The sequence below is a fragment of the Nematolebias whitei genome, chromosome 9 (assembly GCF_014905685.2).
Source record: "Nematolebias whitei isolate Nwh7 chromosome 9, NemWhi1, whole genome shotgun sequence".
Taxonomy (NCBI): domain Eukaryota; kingdom Metazoa; phylum Chordata; class Actinopteri; order Cyprinodontiformes; family Rivulidae; genus Nematolebias; species Nematolebias whitei.
The window spans coordinates 30,830,141-30,854,047 of record NC_056506.1 but is presented as its reverse complement, the minus strand read 5'-3'; the positions used below and the strand labels follow the sequence as shown (position 1 = coordinate 30,854,047).

At 42.0% G+C, this 23,907-nt stretch overlaps 1 protein-coding gene across 1 annotated transcript in view; it reads right to left on the bottom strand.

The window, feature by feature from the left end:
• Positions 1-52: 52 nt before the first annotated feature.
• The window catches only part of bcl2b (BCL2 apoptosis regulator b), a 31,235-nt gene continuing 7,380 nt past the window's right edge, over positions 53-23,907 (bottom strand). Inside the window, exon 2 of the mRNA XM_037682209.1 lies at positions 53-2,180. Within this exon, the coding sequence (XP_037538137.1) occupies positions 2,043-2,180 (138 nt within the window). The 3' untranslated portion in view covers positions 53-2,042. The remainder of the gene's footprint in view (positions 2,181-23,907) is intronic.

Genomic DNA, 23,907 nt, shown 5'->3' with positions numbered 1-23,907 from the left:
AAACTATTTTGTCTAAACTGAAGGTCAAAACTGGATTATATATATATATATATATATATATATATAAAACTTTCAGGATCCCATAGCATTTCTTAATATACTGCCATTTAATATCAAAAGTACGGACCTAAATATGAAAGATTACCTTTTAAGCTTAAACATTTGGAGATGTCTGACTCAAACAATTATTACAAAAGGTAACAGTGGAAACATATTGCCTGCAGCTCAGGATATTTATTTTGGTAAGAAACCACTTGTTAAGGTGATATTTTAAAGTCAATCTGTGTCGTTTCAGCACACGTCATCAGCTCGTTGTGTGTTTTCGTGGCGTCGACAGATTCACGGCGCCGCATCATTCCTTGGGTTTTTCTGCCTCGAAGCTGTTCAAGATGCCTCCAACAAGTAAGATATCATTTGTTCATAACTTTTGCACAGAACACCACTTCAAAAATATCTGAACTGTCACTTCTTCACGACACACAGAAGTTAAACATTGTTTTAATAGCAGCCAGAAAATAATGTAATTACAGTGTGATTTCATAAAAAAGAAGGAAACAAGGGATATTTTTTATTTAAAGAAAATTGTTTAAAAAATCTGTCATGTGGTACCTCATAATAAATAAAATAAATCAGCTTCTTTGTTGTTATTCCCGTTCTAGTCTGGTCTTATAAATAGAATTGAATAATAGGCTATACGTTGTGGGTATGACAGATTTTCATCCATGCAACACAGAAATTTGATTTATTTAAAAATAGAGAGGGAAAAAGTAAAAGATTTCTTCATTTAAAAAGGGATTGTACACAACAAAATAGTTTTTGCAGACTGCGAAGTACTTTCAAAGTTTTTCGTTCCATCAGACTTTAACACAAGACACACATGAACAAAACAGGCTGAAAGGAACAAATCTGTCCCCGGATGCTTCTGCAGAGAAAGTACGGGACATCTCAGGCTCCTGTGGTCTGGACTCGGTCACACGTGGCCACTCGAGGATTTCTCGGTCCGTGACAATATTTGTTTCAGATCCTCCGAGCTGCAGCAGCCGGAGGACACAAGCTGACAGGGGCGGCTCGGAAACTTGGGCGAGCCCAAACCACCAACCATAGCTGAGAGTTTTCAGAGGATGTTGTTGTGCTGATAATTTTTTTTTTCTTTTACAGATGTGTGATACAGGAGAGCAGTGGTCTCCTTCATGTTGCATTAATGTAGAAATGTAACATTGTACTTCTTCCTCGTCATCTCTGTGAGCTCTGCAGTAAACCTCTCCGCTCGGTTCGGCATGTGTTTTAAAAAAATAAAACCAACACGAAAATTCAAGAAGCTTTGAAAAAAAATAAAATAAAGGAAAGCGGAGACTTCCTGTTGTCTGTTCCAGACCAGGAGAGTTTAATGGTGCGTTCACCTGAGCTGGCTGAGGAGTGAAACGTAGACACTGCCGGTTGTAGTGACCCGTTTCCATCATGCGGTCTGAGCAGCTGCTCTGTAGAGGAAGTGTTGTGGCTGCATGGAGGTAACTGGAGTCCACGGGTTCAAATGAAGGGTGGGGACGGGTCCCTCACTGTAACGCTCAGGAGCTGATCTGCTGCTGCTTAGTCTCCGGAGTCACTGTTCCTACACCTCCACCATCAGCCCCCTCCAAGAAGGGGCCCCACACATGCAAAGATCTACACTAACACCCAATGTTCATGCTTTAACTAATACAGAAGCAAGCAGTGAAAAAGGAAAAAGTCGTGCACTCCTTGTTTTATCCTTAGCTTAGTTTGATTCCACCTTCGGATGCATCTTTTCCAGACAACCTTCCCTCTCTGGGCCGAGTCTCTGGTTCCCTCTGCTGTTTTGATTTGAGTCTGTTTTGACATGAAGAGGCAGAAGGAAAGGAGTTTTCTGAGTGAGGCTTTGAAGGGAGCCAGGTTGGGACTGAAGTGTGTCTCTGTGGGGGATGTTCAGAGGCATCTTTAAAATAATAATAAAAAAGAGATGCAAGCGGGGGAGAAAAAGGACAACGATAAGAATCGAAGCTGAGCTGCTAGAGAGGAGAGCTCGCTCACTTCTGCGCGAGGTACGCTCCGATGGTGATGCTGGCCGCCCCGAGCGCAGCCAGACCGAAGACGGTCTTGAGGGATGGCCAGTAGCAGCTGAGGATGGACTCCTTGTGTCTGTCGTACAGTTCCACAAAGGCGTCCTGGGGGGGAAGAAGGATAGAGGCAGTTAGTCAAAGTGCAGAACAGATTGGAAAACACCGACATCCTGCTCGTTTATGCTGCATAAACCTTTGCTGACACTTCAGATCATAAAGGTGCATTCGCGCTGTTGTCTCTTTAAGGTTCACTCTGCATGAGGAATCTTCTCCTTTGTTATATCCACTAGACCTGTCGCAATAAACAATAAATCAATTAATCGCATGATAAATGAAAACCATCGACCTCATTTTCATTTATCGGCTTTATCGTTTCTTGTGTCTCTCTCTTTCTACTGAAGACACTGGATGACAAAAGGCTCAACTCTGGTGCTCTTCACTGACCCCTCTCTTACTTTTCTCTTTAAAATCTGTTTTAACCGTCCAAAATTGTGTTTTGTGACCGTTAAAAGCAGCTGAGCTGAGAAGCTAAGCTACAAGCTAAGCTAACAGGCTGACCTGGGGGGGGGGGGGGGGGGGTACTCCGTCTTGTCCAAGCTCCAAAATTCATGGTTGATACTTGTGCCTTTGTCTAAAAAGTTGTTTTTCTCTGCAAAAAAGAAGCTGAGAACTTGTTTACTGATTTTATATTAAAAGCTTTGTGTGAAAAATGCTATGCTAAAGAGCTCAAACCACACCGAGCATCTGCCATTTTGAGAACCTAAACACAGGAAGGGGAGAGACAGCCCATATCACGTCAAAAGGCCTCCCTCCCATTTTTCTTAAAGAGACACGCTGCTCGCTCCCTCACTATCCATTAGTCGGTTCAAACAGTCTTATACTGTCATCCAGTGGTCAAAAAAGGTACTACACACAAAATTAACCATCATTTCTTTTTATATTTGACATTACTAATTATTGTCAAATTTCAAACAATATTATCATTTATCGCAATATTTTCTGAGACAATTAATCGCCCAGCAAAATTTGTTATCGTGACAGGCCTAACATCTACACGGATCTTAGGCAGATTTTGCAGACTGCTTTGTCCATGCTTTATTCTTTCCTGTTGGCACGTTTGAGTGGCAGCAGATGTTCTGCTGGAGATGTGCTTCCACAGCTGGAAGTGAGAGGATGTGTGTCTGCAGCATCCAGGAAGATGAAGGGATGTGCTAACATCACATGTGATCAAATTAGACGTAAAAACGTAACTTGATATGGAGTCCAGCAGGAATGTGGCTATAATCCATCCTGCTGATGATTGTCTTTGCATTTATAGGACATTTTATTTAAGAAAATCATAGAAAAATGTCCACAGCAGGTCTCAGGTGAACTCTCTGGACACATATTCTCTGATTATATCCTTCAAAACATCTAAATCTACAGACTGTCTAAATTGGAAGTTTTGAAATACAAAAACCAGCTGTGAACTGCAAAAGAGATGTTTGAATCAGAATTCATCAGCACTTTTACAACTACAAGAAAGATATAAAGTGAAGCAAAGAAAAAAAAAACATGATGTAACCTTTTTAAATTCAGATTTTTAATGATTCATTTCCCAGTAGTAGCAGTTAATAATTAACATAGGATTGGTTTAGGTTGATATTTTATACATCTATGTCCAGTCAAATGAATGGAACTGGAACATAATTCGTTATGATGATGATGTTTCAATATTATTGAGTTTTTATTGGAGTGAAGTGCACCCAGTACCAGAGACTGCTCTGAGAGACTACTTCTGTGCTCAAATGTCATCTTTTATTAGAGCTATCCTAATAGTTTTTTGTTTTTTAGACCAAGTACAAGTACTTCAGTTTTGGTACTTGCAGATACTGAGTAATGAGTAAATGAGTCCTCATGGCTCAATGATGCTAGCCTGTATAAATAAAGGTTGAATGAATGAATGAAAAAATATTGGCTTTAGAAACATTTATTTTCTTGGGAAAACAGCAGTCTGCTGTCTTGTTTATCTTAAAAAAAACCTCTAAGCTGTTTTTATTTTTTCGTGAGTGAAGAAGAAGATTAGGTTAATCAAAAAAGTGGTATTGAGCCAAAATATCAGGGCGGGGGGTTTTTTTGTATTTTTTTTCTAGAAGTATATGAGATTGGTGAGGATGACTCGCTGTGGTGACCCCTGAAGAGGAAAAAGCCGAAAGAAGAAGAAGAAGATATGAGACTGGTATCAGCATCGGGACACCTCTTTTTTTTATTGTCCAAGGCCACGTTTAAGCCTTCCTTTATTTTTGTGTGAAAACTCAAAAATGCTCAGGAAAATAAAGACCTGCCTGACTGGATACCATCAAAAGCAGGTGAGATAATTATTTGCAATTTGTGTGGAATTTCCCTTTAAGCTGTGAATCCCCTGGTGCTCCAGAACACGTGGAAATGGAAGAGAGCTCCGGTACTCCTCGCCGGCTCACACCTCCTCTGCACAAACTCATTTCACACACACAAACAAGAGAGTCGCCGTTTGAAACACATGTTTGTGTTTTTTTTTTTCTTTTTTGTCTTTTCTTGCATGTGCATGAGCGACATACTGAAGTATTAATATACAAATACTACTCACAGAGGTTTAAAAGAAGCCCGCTGCAAAATGGAAGTAAATGTACACGAGGAGCATCTGCACAGCAAATGGAAATACAGACAGCTCACAACTGGAACAGCTGGACAGGAAGTCATAGTGCCAAGCTCTCTGTCATCAACCCCCCCCCCCCCCCCCCCCCCCCCCCCCACCCCCACACACACACACACACACACACACACACAAACACAAGCAGATTATCCTAAACCAAAGAACAGTAGGTGTACTACATTAGAGGTTTAAGGGAGAAAATGCACAAAATATCTCATGACCCACCAGACCAGTTTAAAGATTGTTCATAACATCACTTTCAAGATGGCGCCATCACTGAGCGTAAAACTTGGCGGGGGACATGCATTCCTTTAAGGAACATAAGACCGTTATTTCTTTTTGTGATGAGGCTGTCCACATTAATCGCTGTGCTGCAGATCCAACATCTGCGCAGCTCTCATGTCTGTTTTTAGCTGTAATTTGACCCATGTGTGAACAATAAGGGATAAATGTTTGATTCACTACAAAAAGGACAGTTCAGTCCCCACAGGAATCTATTATTCTCTTCCAATTCTAATGAATTCTACCTCGATTTAGTTACAAGAACTGTATTTCATTGTGAAGCTTATTTTTCATGAAATACACACTTTGCTTGACCTTCGTCTGAATTTTGAAATGGAGCAAAATCCCCTTGTTCAGCTTGCATATTTTCAATTCTTTATCATGAAAAAAAGGCCACACAAGACTAAAAAAAAAGGAGACTGGAGGGCTGTGGGGAGACAAAAGCATTTCCTGTTTCCCTTCCCGTTTCGGTGGCGTTCCTGAGGCTGGGGGCTGGTGACACGAGGGAGGAAGGATCAGCAGATTCCTCCAAGTTTAGGCCTTCTGGTGTCAACACTCACAAAACGGGCTCCTGAAACAGCCAGAGGCGTCTTTAAGCACATTTTTTTGGTTCTAGCTGAGAATTTTTAATTATATCCAGGCCCGTGCTGACAACTGTGATCAAACACGAGTGTACTTAGAGCTGAAACCCAACCTCAGTAAGATGAACACACATACTGAACACGCTAAAACACATTATTATTATTATTATTAGTGTAATTTACATTCAAAATGGTGAATTATGTACTATATTTTTTGTCATTAGGACCAGAAAAAAAAAGCAATTAGGCTCATTAAGGTTCATCATTTTAACAGTATGTTGCTGCTGGTGCTGCCTTCACTAAAATGGGAGTTCAGATTTCTTGTCAGAATTTCTTAATTTTGTCTCACTTAAAAAAAACCGTGTCAGTAATCTTGCTGTTAGCTGCTAATGTTTCCATTAAAAAAATAATCTATAAAATGAATGATTCTGCATTTACTGAGGAATTTAACCTTTTTGTAGCAGAATGAGCAGAACATTTAAAACCTTAAATAATTTACAAAGTTAATTTAGACTTCCTGGTTGCCGCGGATTACAAAACTAACTAAATAAATAAATAAATTTGAAAAAGCAAGTGTTGCCAGGATGATGCAATAAGTTTTGTTCAGTGGATCAGAGTTTTAAAGTTTTTTGGGGGATGGTGTTTATGTTGTTAGCATTTTGCTGCCAAAAGTGAAGAGCGACATATGAATGTGTAGTTCTTCTCTTGTTCTTACAGTTAAAATATGTTGATCCCCAAAGTGTGCCAAAGTACCAAATAAAAGATAAAAAAAAACATGTATTGAAGGTAAACATGACAAACAAGAGGCTAAAATTGTGAAAAATATGCTTACTGAGGAAATCAATCAAACATAAATTAGAGTGTTTCATTATAAACTATCCTGTCTTCATTGTAAAGCCCCCTGCTGGTCAGTAAAAGTACTGCAGGTTAAATCACTTCAACATTGACTTTACTTTTCAAACCTGGAGGCCACATCCATCTGTAACATGCACATTTTGAGGCACTTTTAAAATCTGTACGTTTAAGGAGAGTTCAGACTGGACCAAACTGATGTCATCATCTTTGGAGCCACGTTGCTAAAATAGAAAACAGCAACACTTTGACAGGCTCTGTCCAAAGAGCGTAGATTCATTATCTCTAGGAGTTTAGTAATAATAAGCCAAGCTTTAGTCTCCAGCTGAGACAAACACTTCTGTCACATGTACTTCTGGAAAATAACAGTTTGCTGAGGCCACAACTCGAATCAGCTCGTGACTGACCGCCAGCAAGGTTCAACAAAATGCCAAACTTCTCATGTGTGCCCCAGACAGGCGCCGTGGACTGTCGTCCATTTTAAAAATGAAAGCAGATCATGGGAAGATTCACGAGGGATGTGATGGACGTTCAAAGAAACCCCCAAAAGGGCACAGAGTCACACAGGGGAGAGACCGAGGGGGGACGTCAGGTGGACATCATGAGACCGAGGCGTGCTTCGCTCCAGCTCCTGGAACTTTTCACCCACACGACAACGAGCCGTGTTGCCACAACCATGTGAGTAAAGAGGAAAACAAACTGGACTGTATTTTCCCTCCCTCCGTCCCCTTTCCCCCACTGCTGCTCTGACAGACGTTATGTTAATGTGGGCCTCTGAAGAAAGCAGAGATAAGCAGCTGACATGGAAAAGGACACAACTGTCTTCAACAAAAGGTGCAATAATCCTCAGGAGCTCCTCTTCGTCAGCAGTAGGTGTGCATCTGGGATATGAGGTCATGACAGCAGCTCTCTGCTGTGTTTTATTGGATCAATGGCTTTCAAAAGGTCACAGCAAGCCAACAGAGATCTAAAGCCACAGGGGTAAAACAAAAAAAACAACATATTTCCAGGTTTATACGCTCTCCTTTCTTCATCAGTAGCCACACAATGAATGTCTTCCAGAGACAGAACAGTGAGGACTTGACGGGTTCCCATACTTCGCCACGGGGCTGCTTCACTGTCATGGTTACCCAGACTGGAAGCTCCACACACAATTTGCTTTTCCCACCAGCGGGACAGAGCCTGTCCTCAACCTCTGATTTGTTTCTCACATGATTCCCACCTCTGGGTTGGTGTCTTCTTCTTCCTCCTCTTGGTGCACACAAAGGGATTTTGTCCTGCCATTTTCCTCGGATAGACGAAGAATACCAGGCATTTGCCCGTTCCTATGGGATCCTGAGAAACCCCTCAGCATTTGTGGAAGACAGTGACTAATCTCGTGGGCTCACCTCAGCAGCAATTTGCCAAAACTATAAAAGTAGCGTATTTTCCCGAGTATAAGTCGAAGGGTTTTTGCATAGATTTGTCAGTCCTGCAACTTACCCCGAAGCGACTTATATACGGTTATTTTTCCATATTCATAACGCAATTTTTGACAGATGCTTTAAATTTCTAAGAATTGCAACAGCGAGACCTCCTGTGCGCACTCGCTTCACTCAGCTGGGGCAGGCGGAGGAACGATGGAGAGCTAGTGGCTATGGCCACGATGGATGCATGGATGGATGGATGGATGGATGGAGCTGCGCCGCCCATGTGAAATGAAGCAGTTTTGACCATTAAATAAGCGCGATGGGTCAGCGGTGACGCTGAATAAATGTGACGCCGAAGCAACTTATATATGTTTTTTCCTCATGATGCTTTTTTTTTTTTTTTGACTGATGCGACTTATATGCTGGAAAATACGGTAATAAAGGAGTCGTGTCTGTTTTGGGATGTTTCTTTGGTCTGATGCAGGCAGAACGAGAGGAAGGATGTGGGTTAAAGTTCAGTTTGTAATTAAAGATCTTCTTGTGCTATTTTCACCTCTGAATCAAGCTTCCCCTCATTGCTCCATTTATATCCAACGCGTTCACGCAGCAGAACACTTATAGACTAATGCTACTCCTGCTGCACGTCTTTGATTTTTTTAATGAGCGTCTTGCAGACTTCCCCACACAGCTAATTAAAGTCAAACGAAACTCCCGTTTCAGTAGCCGAAGGGGAGTAAAAGGAAAAAAAACTGCAAGGAAAGCATTAATTTCCTTGTAATTGATCACCGTCTACATGTTCACATCTCTTTAATGTTAGTGTGCACATATGAAAGAAAAAAATCCCCATGCAAAGGGGGTGATTCGACAGCAGACACTTATCTAAGAAAGGTCAGAGGTCAAGTCCCCAGAGGGACTTGTATAGGCTCGCTCTGGCAAAAAATAAACGAAAAAATCGAGACGATGGAGGAGTTTGTTCATTACCTGAGTCCTGCTGTGTCAGCAGTCACAAACAGCTGGGAGCAGCGGGCATGAGCCCTTCAATGACCTGCGATAATACTGCAATCCATGGAAACAGCCGACAACTGGTGGTGACACGCGCTGCTGTCACTGCACCAGCAGCATAATCCTTCAGCTACACCTTGCAGCAGCAGCTATTGTTTTACCTTTTCCAGATGCTTCGGCTGTCGTTTATTTTACTTTGCAGCTTTCCAACGTGACAGAATGTGCATTTGTTTCAGATTTAAACGTTTGCCATTTGTATTCACTCACTGTTTTAGAAACGTTTGCAACGTTACTCACACTTTACTATCATTTATAGCTAAAACGCAAAAAATTGTTTTTTGAGTTAGCCGAACAACCATAAACACATTTTAATTTATTGTGCTAAAAATGATCAAACAAATCTTTTTTTTTTTCCTGTCTTTAGTATGATGTTCTCTTTTTCACAATTTAGCTTTTTCTGCCTTTTCTTTATCAAGGTTGCTAATTTCAGTAAAAATAGTCAGAAAGGTGCATTTTTTGTGTGTTTTATCTCATATATCAAACTGTTTTTAATCAGACTGGACTGAATCACATCATGTTGTATAAAACTGTATTGAATTGTCATTTATCAAATTAATGCTGGAGTCCACCTGATTCAAGACTGCAGGAGCATCCAAGTGATCTCAGGAAACACAAAAATGTCAGTTTTACAGATATCAAGCTAGAGGTTGGTGTGGTAGTAGCTGAGAGTCACTCACGTCCTACACTTTGAGCACATCGAGAGATCTCTGTTAAATGTTGGCATTAATTCTTGGACACAACGCTCTGTTAGCAAAATATCTCACGGACCACAGATTTTTACAAAAGCTCTCAGAACATAATCAATGAATGTACATCCAAACCTGATCAACTTTTGGAGTCACTCCAAGAAAAGATGGCCGCACCAACACAAATCGATGCTATAACTCGGGCTGTTGTGCAGATAGAGCTAAAATTTGGTGTGGAAGTAGCCGAGAGTCATCTTCATCACATCATTTGAGCTCAGTGTTAGTTACATTTGACCAAAACAGGCTTTTTAGTTTAAACCTGTGGTATGACAGGTGACAAGCATCTCTTCATTTATTCACCACCTTGTCTGGCATCTGATTGTATTGTATTATTTTAAAAAAGTATAGTAATGGTATATGTTATAAAAGTAAACACCGTTTGCATATCTGCACAAATATATACATTTTTGTTGTGCCTTTTTTTCTTTTTAAGTAATATAACAACTTGGTACAGAGACTTTAAATAATATTCACTGCAGCTTTGCTAAATTAAACCACGCTATGTCCATTTGAGACGTCCCAAACAATAAAGACCTTCCATGACTCGACTTCATTAGGGATGTGACTGTCCCACAGAGGTGTGAACATCTCTTTAAATCCAATCAGGAGGATACAATGACAGCAGCCTGTTGAAAAGAGAATATTTAACCTGAAAGGAACGCTCCTGTGCTTCCACTTGAGTTTCTTCACAAACTCAGGCTCCTCTCTTCCAGCAGTCATCTTGAAGCGTTAAAAGGCGATGCTGTTCCGACATTGGCTGCAGCCCTGAAGGCTCATAAATATTCAAATTGCCGTCAGCAGCAGCATTTGTGTGTTTACAAACCAGCTCGCTGTCCCGTGGGAGTGAGGCTGCACCAGTGGAACATGAAACATGATCGCCGGTAAATCACCCACCCCTCCTCATGACACCCTGCGCTTATTTTATTGTCTCCATTCTTCATTGTCTAAAGCCGCCTGATAAACATGGGCTGTAACTTCACACATGAGACTCTGGTTTCTCTGGAGAACCACAAAGTCTGGGTGAAATGGATTTTTTTTTTTTTTTTTTACCTCATAAAAAGCCAAGTTAAACAGCCCAATTTGTTCACTACACATATGTGAGTTTAGGTTTTGCAGCGTGGACTCAGCAGTTATGAGATCATTCATTCTTGCTGATCCTATTGATTTTTACTCAGCAGCTCTGAGTCAACATGAAATGCAGGCTCGGGTCACCTTGCAGACTCGGATAAGTGAAAGCAAGTGGGCGATCGTGCTGTGGACTGAATTACTCTCCTTTCACTCGTGCTGCACTCTTGGTTATCCTGCACATGTTATTTAACCTTAAGAGTGCGTTATCAGTCACTTAAAGAGCAAAGAGACGTGTTTTCCACAATAAAAGCCTACAACTTAGTCTCCTGTCTGTTTGGTTGATCCCAAGTTCTTCCCGATGACCAAAACTAGGCACATCAGAGGCTAAAAGGGGATGTCTCCTCCTCTGAGGAAGTCTGCACCAGGCCCATCCGGCCCACCTCAGAGGAGGAGGAGGAAGTGTCCGACTCCTGCTGCACTGCTATAAATATCCAGAGAGCTTTTTTTTTTTTTTTTCCATTTGAACTCCTGGTTCAAGGACTCCCAATCTAATAAAACAACTAATCTCTGCCATTCGGTTTGTTGAAAAGGCCACCGATGACGTGCAAAGGCAGAGAGCGAGAGTAGAAAAGGGCCGCTGAGTCACCCTCTGCATGTGTGGAGGCTGATGTGAGGTCCAAGTGCATTAAAGCACAGCTCGAGTCCATCTACAGACAGGATGTCGGCCACTTGGATGTCTGAGAGCTGCACCTTCTCTCTGTGCAAAGTGCACGAGCGGCCTCTGTGACGGGTTTGTGGCTTCATATTTCTACCCACCGTCAAAAGGTGACGGTGAACAAGGATGTTTTGCCAGTGTCTGTGTAGGCGTGTTTGTTACCAAAACATCCCATGGACCAGGAGACAAAATTGAACTAAATTCCCTGAAAGTAGTCGCTGGATGTTCGTCTACAGCTGATTAACTTTTGGAGTCAGTCTAATTCAAGATGGCCGCCACAGCCAACTGATATTACAAAACACCAAAATGGCTACAGCTCAGTCAATATTTTAAATATTGTGCTAACACTGGGTGTGATTGTAGCAGAGACTGATCTCTAACACACATTTTGAGCACAAACAGATTGCGCAAGATCGAGTAAAGTCTGTCCGTCATTTAGCAAAATATCTTATAAACCACTGGACACATTTTAATGGAACTCTCAGGATGTAATTATTAAATAGACAAATAATTAATTTTTGAAGCCTATTGAAGTTAAGATGGCCGCTACAGCCAACTGACCTTAGAAAACACAAAATGACTAAACTCAGTTGATTTTATGTATTAAATTGTGTTACAATATAGTTGGGAGTCATTCACAACACATATTACAAAAGCTACACAATGGCGTACATTTTTTCATAAAATTTTATCATCAACTATTGGAGTCAAACCCTGTTTGTCTGTCAGCAGAATATCCCATGAGCCACAGAACAGATTTTAATGAAACTCTCATGAAGTAATCATTTTATGTACGTCTGGTTAACTTTAGGAGTCAGTTCAATTTAAGATGTCCTCACAGCTAATCAGCATTAGCCAAAAGAAAAAAGGTCAAAATGAATTAATTTTATTGATACTGAATTAAAGTTTAATGTGGTCATAATAACAGAGTCATTCGCAGAACAAATTTTGAGCGGGTCAAGATTGTGCTTAAGGTTTTTTCCAAGGTTTGACCAAAATGGGGAGTGGTGGCGCAGAGGCTAGAGAAGGTGGGCCTGTGATCGGAAGATCGCCGGTTCAAGCCCCGGTACCGACAAGGTCAAAAATGTAGGTGGGGTAGGTGAAGCACCCACACCTGCCCCCACCCTCATTTGCCCCACTCTGGGCCCATGAGCAAGGCCCTTAACCCCCATCTGCTCCCTAAATAGGCCTTTCTTGAAAATGAGTTCTCGTGGCTCAATGAGACTACCTGGATAAATAAAGGGTAAAGGAAATAAATAAAATGACTACAATTCCATCATTTCTCAACATTTAATCACAACTTAGTCCAAAACTCTAAAAGACGTCAGGCGATTTACATCCATTCAAATAATGCTGGATGGATGGATGGATGGATGGATAGGTAGGTAGGTAGGTAGGTAGGTAGGTAGGTAGGATGAATGGATGGGTTGATAGGTAGGTAGGATGGATGGATGGGTTGGTCAGCTAGATGGATGGATGGATGGGTGAATGGATAGATGGATGGATGGGTTGGTAGGTAGGATAGATGGATGGATGGATGGATGGATGGGTGAATAGACAGATGGATAAATGGATAGATGGGTTGGTAGGTAGGATGGATGGATGGATGGGTGAATAGACAGATGGATAGATGGTTAGATGGATAGATGGATGGATAGATGGGTGAATAGACAGATGGACGGACGGACGGACGGATAGATGGATGGATGGATGGATGGATAGATGTTTAGTAATCCAGGGTGGGATTTGAGGCGTCCTATGCCAGGCCTTAAACTTCTCTAACAATTTGGAAAAATTTCACACCGCACGTTGTTTTCTTCAGATTTTGAACGTGGTGATGTAAAAGAACGCTTCAGAGAAAGTTACATTTAAATGTGCAGATCCATTTAATTAAAACCAAACAAATTATGATGCAGAGTTGAAACTTCTCCCACATGAGCTGCTCCAGCAGCTTTGCCGCGTACAGAAAGCAGAGCAGAACTTATTTTTGTCCACCAAGAGAGACTATCAGAGCCTCTTCAGCTGAGCTGCCTTGCCTGATTGGCTCTGATAAAAACCTCTGAAAAAGACCGTGGGAACCAGTGGATTCCCAAGTGGCCTGCTGCTTCTCCTGTAACAAACAGGCCAAAGGAGAGGCTTGTTTCCTGTAACGAAGCGGCATGCTGCTTCAGGCCTTGCATCCAGATCCACTGACCCTTTAAGACCTTAAGACCACACATCCACATTTCGCCTCCAAAAATAGACCGACAAATGTGAACCAAAAGCAGCTCCTGTCTAAATAAAGCGTGATTCAAGCCTGTAGACGGTTGAATCATTTGACAGAAATGATATACACAAATCTGTCACTGTGGGTTTGTGTTGAGCTTTGTGCTTTATTATGAACCACTGATGTAACAGGGTTACATAATCAAAATGCTCAGAAAGGGCTTTTAAGTTAGACAGCACAGTCTTTGTAAGGGAATCTCAACAACTCGGTGAGTGTGAGGTCACTTCCTGTGTGAGATATGCAGGAATGACATCACCGTCTGGTTTTAGACTATAGCTTCTGTGTGGAAAAGCCAAGTTTGGTTAGGTCAGCATCTGGAAAGGCTAGAGGCAAGCCAAACATGTCGTATGAGTCAGACCATCACCAGCATGGAAAAGCTTCAGCTGGTTCGACTCTAACAACAACCCTGTGTCTTTGATGAAATCCTAAACTAGCCTGTAATTTAAGAAGCACAACCAAACTTCGTCATCTAATAGAGAGTTAATCCTGTCAGCAGAAGAGAAAGCATCAGAACATCAAAGCTGGATAGTCATCCACTAAATGAAAGCATGTCAGTTTTGGCAACAAGTAATTTGAGCAGTTCGAGTGATTCGAGCACACGGGGGCCAGGTTTCAGGTTCAGCGGCGTTCTCCGTGAAAATCCATGTAAATGAGAGAGGCCACATTCTGGGACGGGGCACGCTGTGAGGAAAGAGCAGATTGAGCAGCTCCGGTGCCTGATAGAGTCTGTGAAAACAATCATCTGTTTGAGGTACGCCTCCCTCAGGAGCAATCTTTGAAGTGGAGAGGAGCTGAAGGTCTCTGAAAAATTTCCACAAAGTCACAGAGAAGGCATGGGCTGCAAGTGGTGGAAAATTACAGCTGTGGCAAAACGAAAAGTATACATGCCTCCTCTCTTTACCTAAGTAGATGAACACACCAAGATGTGATGCCCTGTAGAACTGCCTTTTCATAGCATTAACACAAGCAATCATCTTCTATGTGCAATTATAAAATTCTCCCATAAAGGTTACATGGTTGGATTTTGAGTCACTCTTTGTTATAAATGTCCCTTTAACGAAACATTGCTGCAAAGCTCCTCTATAAGCTGAATCTAGTAAATCACCGATCGAGCCATGGCCATGTCCGCAACACCGTGAACATTCCTAAATAAAGCTGGCATCGCAGGCCCATACCAGGTGTGGTGTACATAACTCTGCAGCGTTGACATGGAGCGCTACAAATGAAACGTGTGTCAGACATCTCATTTTATAAACCCTGCAGTCGGCTGGACGCACAGACACTCTGTCGTCGCAATATCAAACCCTTGAGCAGCAAAGCTAGCTCGTCTTTTAACAACTTGACCATTTTGGCTCTGTGGTTCAGATGCGTAACAGCAGTGGGTTGACTTCAACTATACTGCATTTCCATTCATTTTACAGATAATGAGCTAAAATCTGCATAGCTGGGAATCATCCCCAACACACTGAGCCCTAACACGTCATGTACTGTATGGATTCTTTTGAAACTTTGGCATGCAAGGTGGCAGATGATCGGTAATCCTTGAAGGAATTGGTAGATTTTTATCTTGGAGATTTGCTGCTTCTCTTGAGTTTGAGCCACACAGCTTCTGCCTTTGGGCTTTAGTTTTTGTTAATCTGTAAAACAACTGTAAAACATGCAATGAGCTCAATCTGTAACTGCTTAATTTTAGGACTTTGTGTGGACCAAATTAAAATATCCTGATGCATGCTCAATAATCCAGGTAGAAAAATCTAAAAAAAGTTAAGTCAGGTCCTCAGGACCAGATTAAGAGTTTAAATATATACCAGTATATATATTGTGATATGTAAGATCTTTGAAATGACAAGGCTGAACTTAAAATATGTAAAAGTTGAGCTTCTTGATCTAACAAGGTTAAGTCAGGTCCTCTGGATGGATCCCGGGCGGCACACTGCCTTTATGGGGGTCGAGATGGGGTAGAGGCAGGGCAGCTGACTTGGGACCCGAAAGTCCCAGGTTCGATTCCCAGTCATTGCACATCTTGTGGTGTCTCTGAGCAGCACACGTCATAACCAGCCGCCCACTGCATCACCCGGGGGTGGATGGGCCAAATGCAGAGAGCCAATATCGTCATTATATGGGAACATACAATGATGACAACACATAACACATTATTATTATTCTTTATCTTTGTTGAAACATTTTGTCTTTTATCTACAAGACTTCCTCAGACTGAACAAGTCTTTTGGATAAAAGACGAAATGTTTCAACAAAGAAGGATCCGTCCAGAGGACCTGACTTAACCTTGTTAGATTTTTCTACCTGGATTATTCAGGACATTGAGCTTCTTGAGTTTAAATAAAAACCTGAAGCTTGGGAATCACATCATTTTACAGCGGCGTAGCATGACTTCAGAGTACAATTCCTCTGCTGCCCTGTCATTGTGTAAAAAGACAAAGCAAAACCCGATATAGAAAGGAAAAACTTTCCCACAGGCTGAGAAATGAAGTTGTGAAATGAATGAGAAAACTTCTGCAACTGCCATGAAGAATGAGGTCATTCTGAAACAAAGATGGGGCGGCGATTGGGAGGAGAACCCGCTTATATAATTCGGACTGAGAAACCCAACCATATAACCGCAGTCTGTATTGAGTTAAGTCTGCCCCTTCGAGAAAAAAAGTCCCAGCCAATCTCAAGATCATTTCTTTTGCAGGTTGGGAAAACTGGGGGAAAGTTCACTGACCTCTCTTAGGCAACCAGCTGATTTCCATCTTAGCTGGGGGAGAGGAATGAGAGGAATGCAGTGATGTGTGCAGACAAACAACTGCACTGTGTCTACCCAGGGACGCCTGATACAAGAGGGAATGAGTGCGAGGACAACCAGCAGGAAGCTCAGACACAAAAACGTTTGGACTGTGCAATAAAATGACATTAATAAAACCAACTGCAGCCTCATCCAGCAGCTAAAAGCAAAAGAAGGTCATCGTTTCTGCATATGGTTTTGCTCCCATCTTTGTCTGCGTGTGACAGAGACGTGGGAGAGAGTTATGTTGTGCAGCAGACTTAAAAAAAAAAAAAAAGAGGCGAATTGTTTGAACGTTTCAGAGGTTGGCTCACTCAAAGCTATGTGACCTTCCTCGTCTGCATGGAGAGAGCAAAGAGAAACAGCCTACCTGATGAATTATAATCAGTCTCTCTGTTGTGAGGGCGAGCGTCTGCTGGGAGAACGTGCGGTAAACTAATCATGGGTATAATAGAGGACTTTCATTGTTTGAATTATGCCATGTAAAATGACATTAGTGGTATAAATGGACTCCTGAGCAGTCTGGATACTGTTGAACCCTGATAACTAGAAGACACTGCGACAAACTGACTTTAATTCATGCAGGGAACGGTGTGCTCTTGCTGGCCGTGTTATGAATGCATTTATTTATTTTCACTTTGTGTTACGTAATGCCCATGTGGATATTTCACGAGTGCATTCCTCTGCTTTTCAGTCAGCACAAGCTCAGCTGATAATCAAATGATCCTGGAGGCAAGATGGCTTCAACACACTTTAATCCCAGTTTGCTTTCTTCTTCTTCTCCTTTCTGGCATAAAGTTAAATTTAATCAAACCATATATTCAGTCTGCTCGGTTTATTTTGGTCCTTTAAACCCAGCCGGCCTGATCCTCCAATTTATTCTGTGGATATTACCCTTCAGTCTTGGCCTGGCTTGCAGCCCACGGACGTTAAGAAGGACAGGATTGCCTCTTTATAACTTTATAAGTCCGTTCTTATTGCTTGCTTCTCCGTCTATCCTCCTCCTCCTCCTCCTCTACAACCCTGTTCGCTGCACTTCCTGATCAAAGATGCCCTTTGAAGTCCGGCCACTTCGTTCAAGAATATTTTCCTGGCTCCAGTCCTCCCAGTAATGCAGCAAGGTGGATTCATTTTAATATAAACCTGGATCCCTTGAAGGTCATGCGCACTGACCGCTCACCATGATGGACTCAGAAAATGAGTTGACAGATAATATAGCACAGTGTTGAGTTAAAGTTGGCTTTATTTTACATCAATAAACTGGAATTACGTAGATCGTCAAAAAGAAGAAACACACTTATTAGACTCTTTTCACCACATTGTAAAATGTGAAAGATAAATAAGACATTTTATAAGCCAAGTGGCAGCGTTGATTAAAGTCCTGGTGGTTAGATTTGCAGACGCTAACCTCGTCTAGACGGTTTTTTAAAAATTCCCCTCATAAAGCAAAATGACGCCTGACAAAACTAAACCAGAGCACCATAAAAATAACAACAACAACTAGATCTGACACAAGCCATACGATGACGGCACTGGGTGATACGTGGATGCAAATCATCACTGTGTTGTGAGGAAATGTGTAATGATGCCACAAAGAAAATGAAAGGAATCCTCTGTCAGTTCTTTTTGTTTTCTAATCAGTTTTCTTTCTGTCGTTATGTGAAGATGTAATGACAGCCCAACAACCAATTAAAGGAGCAGCTAACAGGAAGCTCAGCGAAGCTGATGTAAAATAAAACCTCCTGGCTCGCTGCTGTCAGAAGCAGCATGGGTTTATAAAGACGATCTGGAAAGAGGGGGTATCGGTGACAGCTGCAGCATGCTGACACAGGGGGGGCGCAGCACTAAGAGGACACTAGAGTTCACATTGGTAAGCAGATAAGTCCCTTGGCAAAGCTTTAATCCTCCAAATATTGGTTTTCTCTGCAACTCAAACCCAATCACTTACCGTCAAAGGTGACTGAGTTTGAAAGAAACATCTCATGGAGGTGTTGTCATGAGGAGACTTGACTTCTGGATGGATTTAGGGGAACCAGCTTAGTTTGCTGTGTTAATTGAGTCTTCACTCAAAGACACAAAGCACTGGAAACACTCAACACGCAGTACAGACAAAATGATATCTGAGTGACGGCTGACCTCACTCAGTGTCGAAAGGAGACGATCAGATTTCCAGTGGGCCGGTTCTTCTGTTGCCCCAAACATATATATATATATATATATATATATATATATATATGTGTGTGTGTGTGTGTGTGTGTGTGTGTGTGTGTGTGTGTGTGTGTACACTCACGAGGAGGCAACAGAGAATAATTTACTCCAAACCTCCACAGATGAAGAAGAGGAATCTTGCTACCATTATCTGCCGGTTGTCATTTTTTGGTGGGAGCAGCACATGTACAGAACAGAACCAATAATGGCATTCTGTTTGTTAATGGCCAGTGCTGTGGCTAGTTGCACCAGGAAATCCCAGGGGACATGTGTGTATGTGTGTGCATATGTCTGTGTGTGTGTGTGTGTGGAGGCCGAATGGCACCGCTAACAGGAAGCTCGGCACCCCGGGGCCATCTGCTCCCTGCCACAGCTCACATGTCACCCTGTGACAACACAGCATTATTGATTCACACCACCACATCCGCTTCTGTGTGTACACGGTGCGCGAGTGTGTACGCGGGTGCATGCGGGTGTGTACGCAGCTATTTTGTGGACAGCAAATAATAGATTTGCACTACTGCATCCGCTTCTGTGCTCGCCTGCCAGTGTGCATGTGTTTAAAAACTCTAAAATTTATTTAAACACCAATCCCAGGATACATTTTTTACACCACGCTGTGCACAAACTCCAGTTTTTTGTATATGTGAACTGTACAATTTGACATTTTGCATTAAAAAAGGGACACAGAAGTCAATTAAAATGGAAATACTGTTCTTACCTTGCTGCTGCCTTTTCAAATATTATTATTTATAAGTATATTTAGTGGTAATTAGGTATTTGATGCATGAATAAAGGTATTTTAAGATGGCAGCAATACACTGTGGTCTCGACTTCGCTTGAACTAGCCATTAGCTCATCAGTCCAGTCAGAATCAAGCCATTTCTCCAATCTGAGATCCACTTACAACAAGGGAAACAATTTAACCTTGCCCTATATTGATATGCTGTGCTGCACAAGGGCGTGCCTTGTGGCAAAGTCAACTAGCGTCTCAGTAGGCTGCTCATTATCCGGCTCCAACCATGACAGGAAAGGTGGAAAACTCTTTCATCTGCCTTCACAAATTGCTCGACGGGACATTCTCTTTTTATCCACTCACATCAGAGTTGAGTTTGTGTTGTTGAGCGAGACTGACAGCAGGGGTTTACGAGCAACGTTACAATTACGGGACCACACAAGCGTGTTTGTTGGTAATACGTCTAAATTTAGAGGCCTCTCGCATGTCGCTGCATCTTTCAAAGGTTGTGGAGCGTCACCTGAGCCTGAACGTCATGACGCCGGGCGTTAAGTGTGTCGTTTTGAAAGGGAGGAGGCATGTTTTTGTAATTATATCTGTTTAAAGTTGTTGGGCGTGATAGACAGAGGTAAAGGAAGCTAAAAAAAAAGAACAGATGCTGCAAACACAGCCTACTTCAGGATCATGTCTGAGATTCTTTATCATCAGCATGAGTGTTGAGTGGAACAGCGGGGCTTTTAAAGAGTTTGGGCTCAAGTCCTTCATGAGGCAGGAAACGCAAAGCAAACAAAAAGAAAACCCAGTTATGTGCATTAATGTTACAGCATTCTGCAAGTGTGGCATCATTTAAGGGACGCAAACAATCCAAAAGCCTTCACATCAGCGCACACTCCCAAAGGAAGCATGGCTCAGCTGACAGGAAAAAGAACAAGAACAAAAAATACAAAAATCGCCAACACCCTTCACTGGACCGGTCAGGAAAGGAAAAACCCATTATTTATTTGCAGTAACAGTTTCCCAATGAACATTACTTCCAGCACCCCTACCCCCTGAGGAGGCCCAGAAATAAGTGCACAGGATGGGGTGGAGGGTCTCCGGAGAAAGGCGAGGTCATGGAAAAAGCCGTGGCACCACTTTATCACTGCGACTGTGACCGACCAAGACGTGTTTTTGTGCTGATCGTGTTGTTTGGGTGTTTTCCACGCGCAGCACAGGCTCTGCTTTTATTTTTTGGGTGCGTTCATGAAACACTCGGCATGTGCGGAATGATAAAGATGGAGCAAAACGAGACAGAGGGGCAGAAATTTCACGAGATCGATTTGAAGAAGCCGAGCTGCCTGTTGGACCTTTTTGCTACAGTCAGCAGCAGCAGCGTACAAGAAAAGACTTAATGTAATATTTTCAAAAATATGTTATGGTTTGTAATGGATTTAATGGGGGTGAGATGTAAAAACATGTTATCGTCGACAGCAACCGTCATAAAAAATAATAATTTAGTGGATTTAAATGTGAATAAAAACATTTTTTTATGGTTGCATAGATTTGCACTGTCATACGTCAGTTTAAAAAAAAGCCTGCTCAAAATGTATTTTACTGCGAATGGTGTAATGACATGAAAATCAGGATCTTATCGAACATGAAACAAAATCTTTAAAGACTTAGAAATTGAAACACCGCATGAGAAAATTCCACAAAGTTCTCAGATCAAGAGCAACAAGTTAGGACTTGTGCAGAAATTTGCAAATGAGGATTTGCAAGTCTTTTTTTAGACGTATTTCTCAGCTGTGATGAGTAAATTACATATTCTGAAGAAAAATAATGCACTGTTGTTTTTTAAAAGCATTTCCATCTGTCAAGCACGGAGGTGGATTCATCATGCTTTGGGCTTGTTTTGCTGCACAGGGAACATTTCAGTACCAGAAGAAAGAATGGATAGATTTAAACATCAGTCAATTTGGAAACAAAATGTCACATAAAAGATAAAAATAGGATTTGTTTTTTGCAACAAGTTTATATTCTAAACCCAACACCAGATCTACAATTTTCCCCAAGCAGATCTATGCAATGACCTTACAATCTAAACTTAAGATGATAAAAAAAATTGCTGGCTAAAAGTAGTTTACGAATAGTTTGAAATATTTTATCATTAAAAAAAAGCATTTAGAATGGGAATCAGCTTTATTATCATTGCTCCAAAGCACAGTGAAATTACATTTCAGTACAGCCTTTTTTTCAGATAAGGAAAAGAAACACGAGCGGGAGTGGAGGTGTAAAAAATAATCAAATCTCACACTGTGTACACAGTGTGAAAGTTGCAAAAAAAAGTGACCTCATCACAACAACAGCAGCAACATATGACATCATAATACATTTATTCATCATGAGGAGGCCGACGAGGGCAGGGAGTTGTCCAAGGACACTTCCAGAAAGTTCTATAGTCCTGATAAAGATGGCACAGTGTCTATCAGCCAGCTAAACTCTGATACAGATCCACAGATGTCCTCAGGACGGGAGCGAAAAGGAAGGGCGGTGGTGGGTGTGTGTGTGTGTGTGTGGGGGGGGGGGGGGGTTAGTGGAGCTTCTCGTTCACATAAACAACCAGGAGAAGTTTGAGATAGCTGGCCAAATCAAGGCTGAGTGGGGAAGCCAAATTCAAATAACACAATTACTTTGGGTCAGGCAGACGCTGCTTGATTTTCATGTCTGTCTTAGAAGTTCTGCTGGTACGTCTCAGTGGAGATTCACACTGCTGGACCGAGCAGGTCTCCAAGGTCGGTTCCTTCCCAACAGTGAGTCCGAGGAGCCGCAAGTGGCCTGTGATTCTCAGAAATCCCGTCCAGCTTAAGGCTCAGCTCATGAAGCGTCCGAGTCTGAGAGCTTACCGCTCGGTACATTCCTTCATACAAGCTTGGCAGCTTTACCAAGGCCAGAATGGCTGCCACCGTCTTCCAAATTTATTGATATGCCAGATACCCGCCAACAGCAAAAACAAGAAATCTGATTATCATAAATCCAATTATGTACGCATCTTCTACATCCTCAACGGACAATACAGACAGACACACCATCTTCCACTGGCCCCAGTAATCCATAGTACATCCAGCTGCGAGTGTCCCATCAGGGCACGAGGGCTCTCCTTCGCCTTGTCTTCTCGTCAAGAAAATGTTATCATTTGCGTTGAGAGACCAGCTGACCAGATCCATAATTTACAATTCAAAGGACATGTGATGAGAGGCTCTGATAGGAATCACAGGACAAAGAGCAATGCAGGAGGGAGGCAGGAGCAGGAGGGAAAAGCGTCCGTCCTCGTCAAGAGCAAGCAGGAAAAAAAAAAAAAACATGAAGCTGCATTCCTTAAAAGATGGATTGTGTGTAAAGACTACAAAAGGTCTTGGGTTTTACTGTTTTTTTACTAAAACTTTAAAATATAGAAGTAAAAAAAGTGTGAAATGTTATTTCCGCCTACCACCCCATGCCCTTTGAAAGGCCCCCTCTCAGACCTACACTAATGGGTTAAACCTGCTTTTGTAGGTTGGTTCACAAACAGAGTTGAGTGCTTGAAAGGAAAAAAAAGGTCTTTGTGTTTCTCTGAGAAATTTTTACCGACCTGCTAGAAGAGGAAAGTATTCTTTACAGACCGACTCGGGGAGTTAGAAGCCTCTGTAGGAAATGTTTCTGAGGATACAGTTGCCGAGCTGATGGGTGTAAACACAGCGGCAGATGGTGAACGACAAAGTCCTGTGCAGCAAGAGGGGTACCACAGGGAGGGGGGTATCTTGGCTCCCTCTTGCCACACACTAAGCTCTTTTGTGGTGTACAGTCTCTGTCACAAGAGCTGAAAAGTCCAAATCAAGAAATGAAACTGTTGTCAAAGTCACCAATCTCTGCCTGCTCCAGCTGTTTAATGGGGGGGGGCACACAAAGATTCTATTTGCATGAGTAATAATTTACTTCTCTGCCCAAATGGGAGAAACGAGAAATCAGTGTGTAGCCTACAAAAAAGAGAAGAAGAGAAACTAGACCAGACTGATAAAGTGATTGTGACAGCACTCAGGGTGAGGAGAGAAGATTTGTAGCTTAGAACGGATGGATCAGTCATGACTTACAGAGCTCATTACGCTGTAAAACACAAGCCTTCAGATGTGCCGTTGATTTCATTGTCAATGCTTTTTGCTAAGAGTTCAAAGCCAAGCCAGGTTTCCATTGGAACGATTCACAAATGCAGCCCTTATTAGTATTGACTTGTGTTAAACGGGTTGTATTTGCAGCTAGGAGACAAAAACTGGATAAAAGTGAGATCTCAGCAAGAATTGTTTTTGTTTTTTAAAACTCTCCTGTCTCTATGTGTGATTCCTTCTGTTTGGGTTTTGTCTCCGCTCTGCCAGCCCATCACCTATATGGAGATTAATGACTTCCTCACTGTCCCACATAGCCTCAACTAGCGGTGCAGC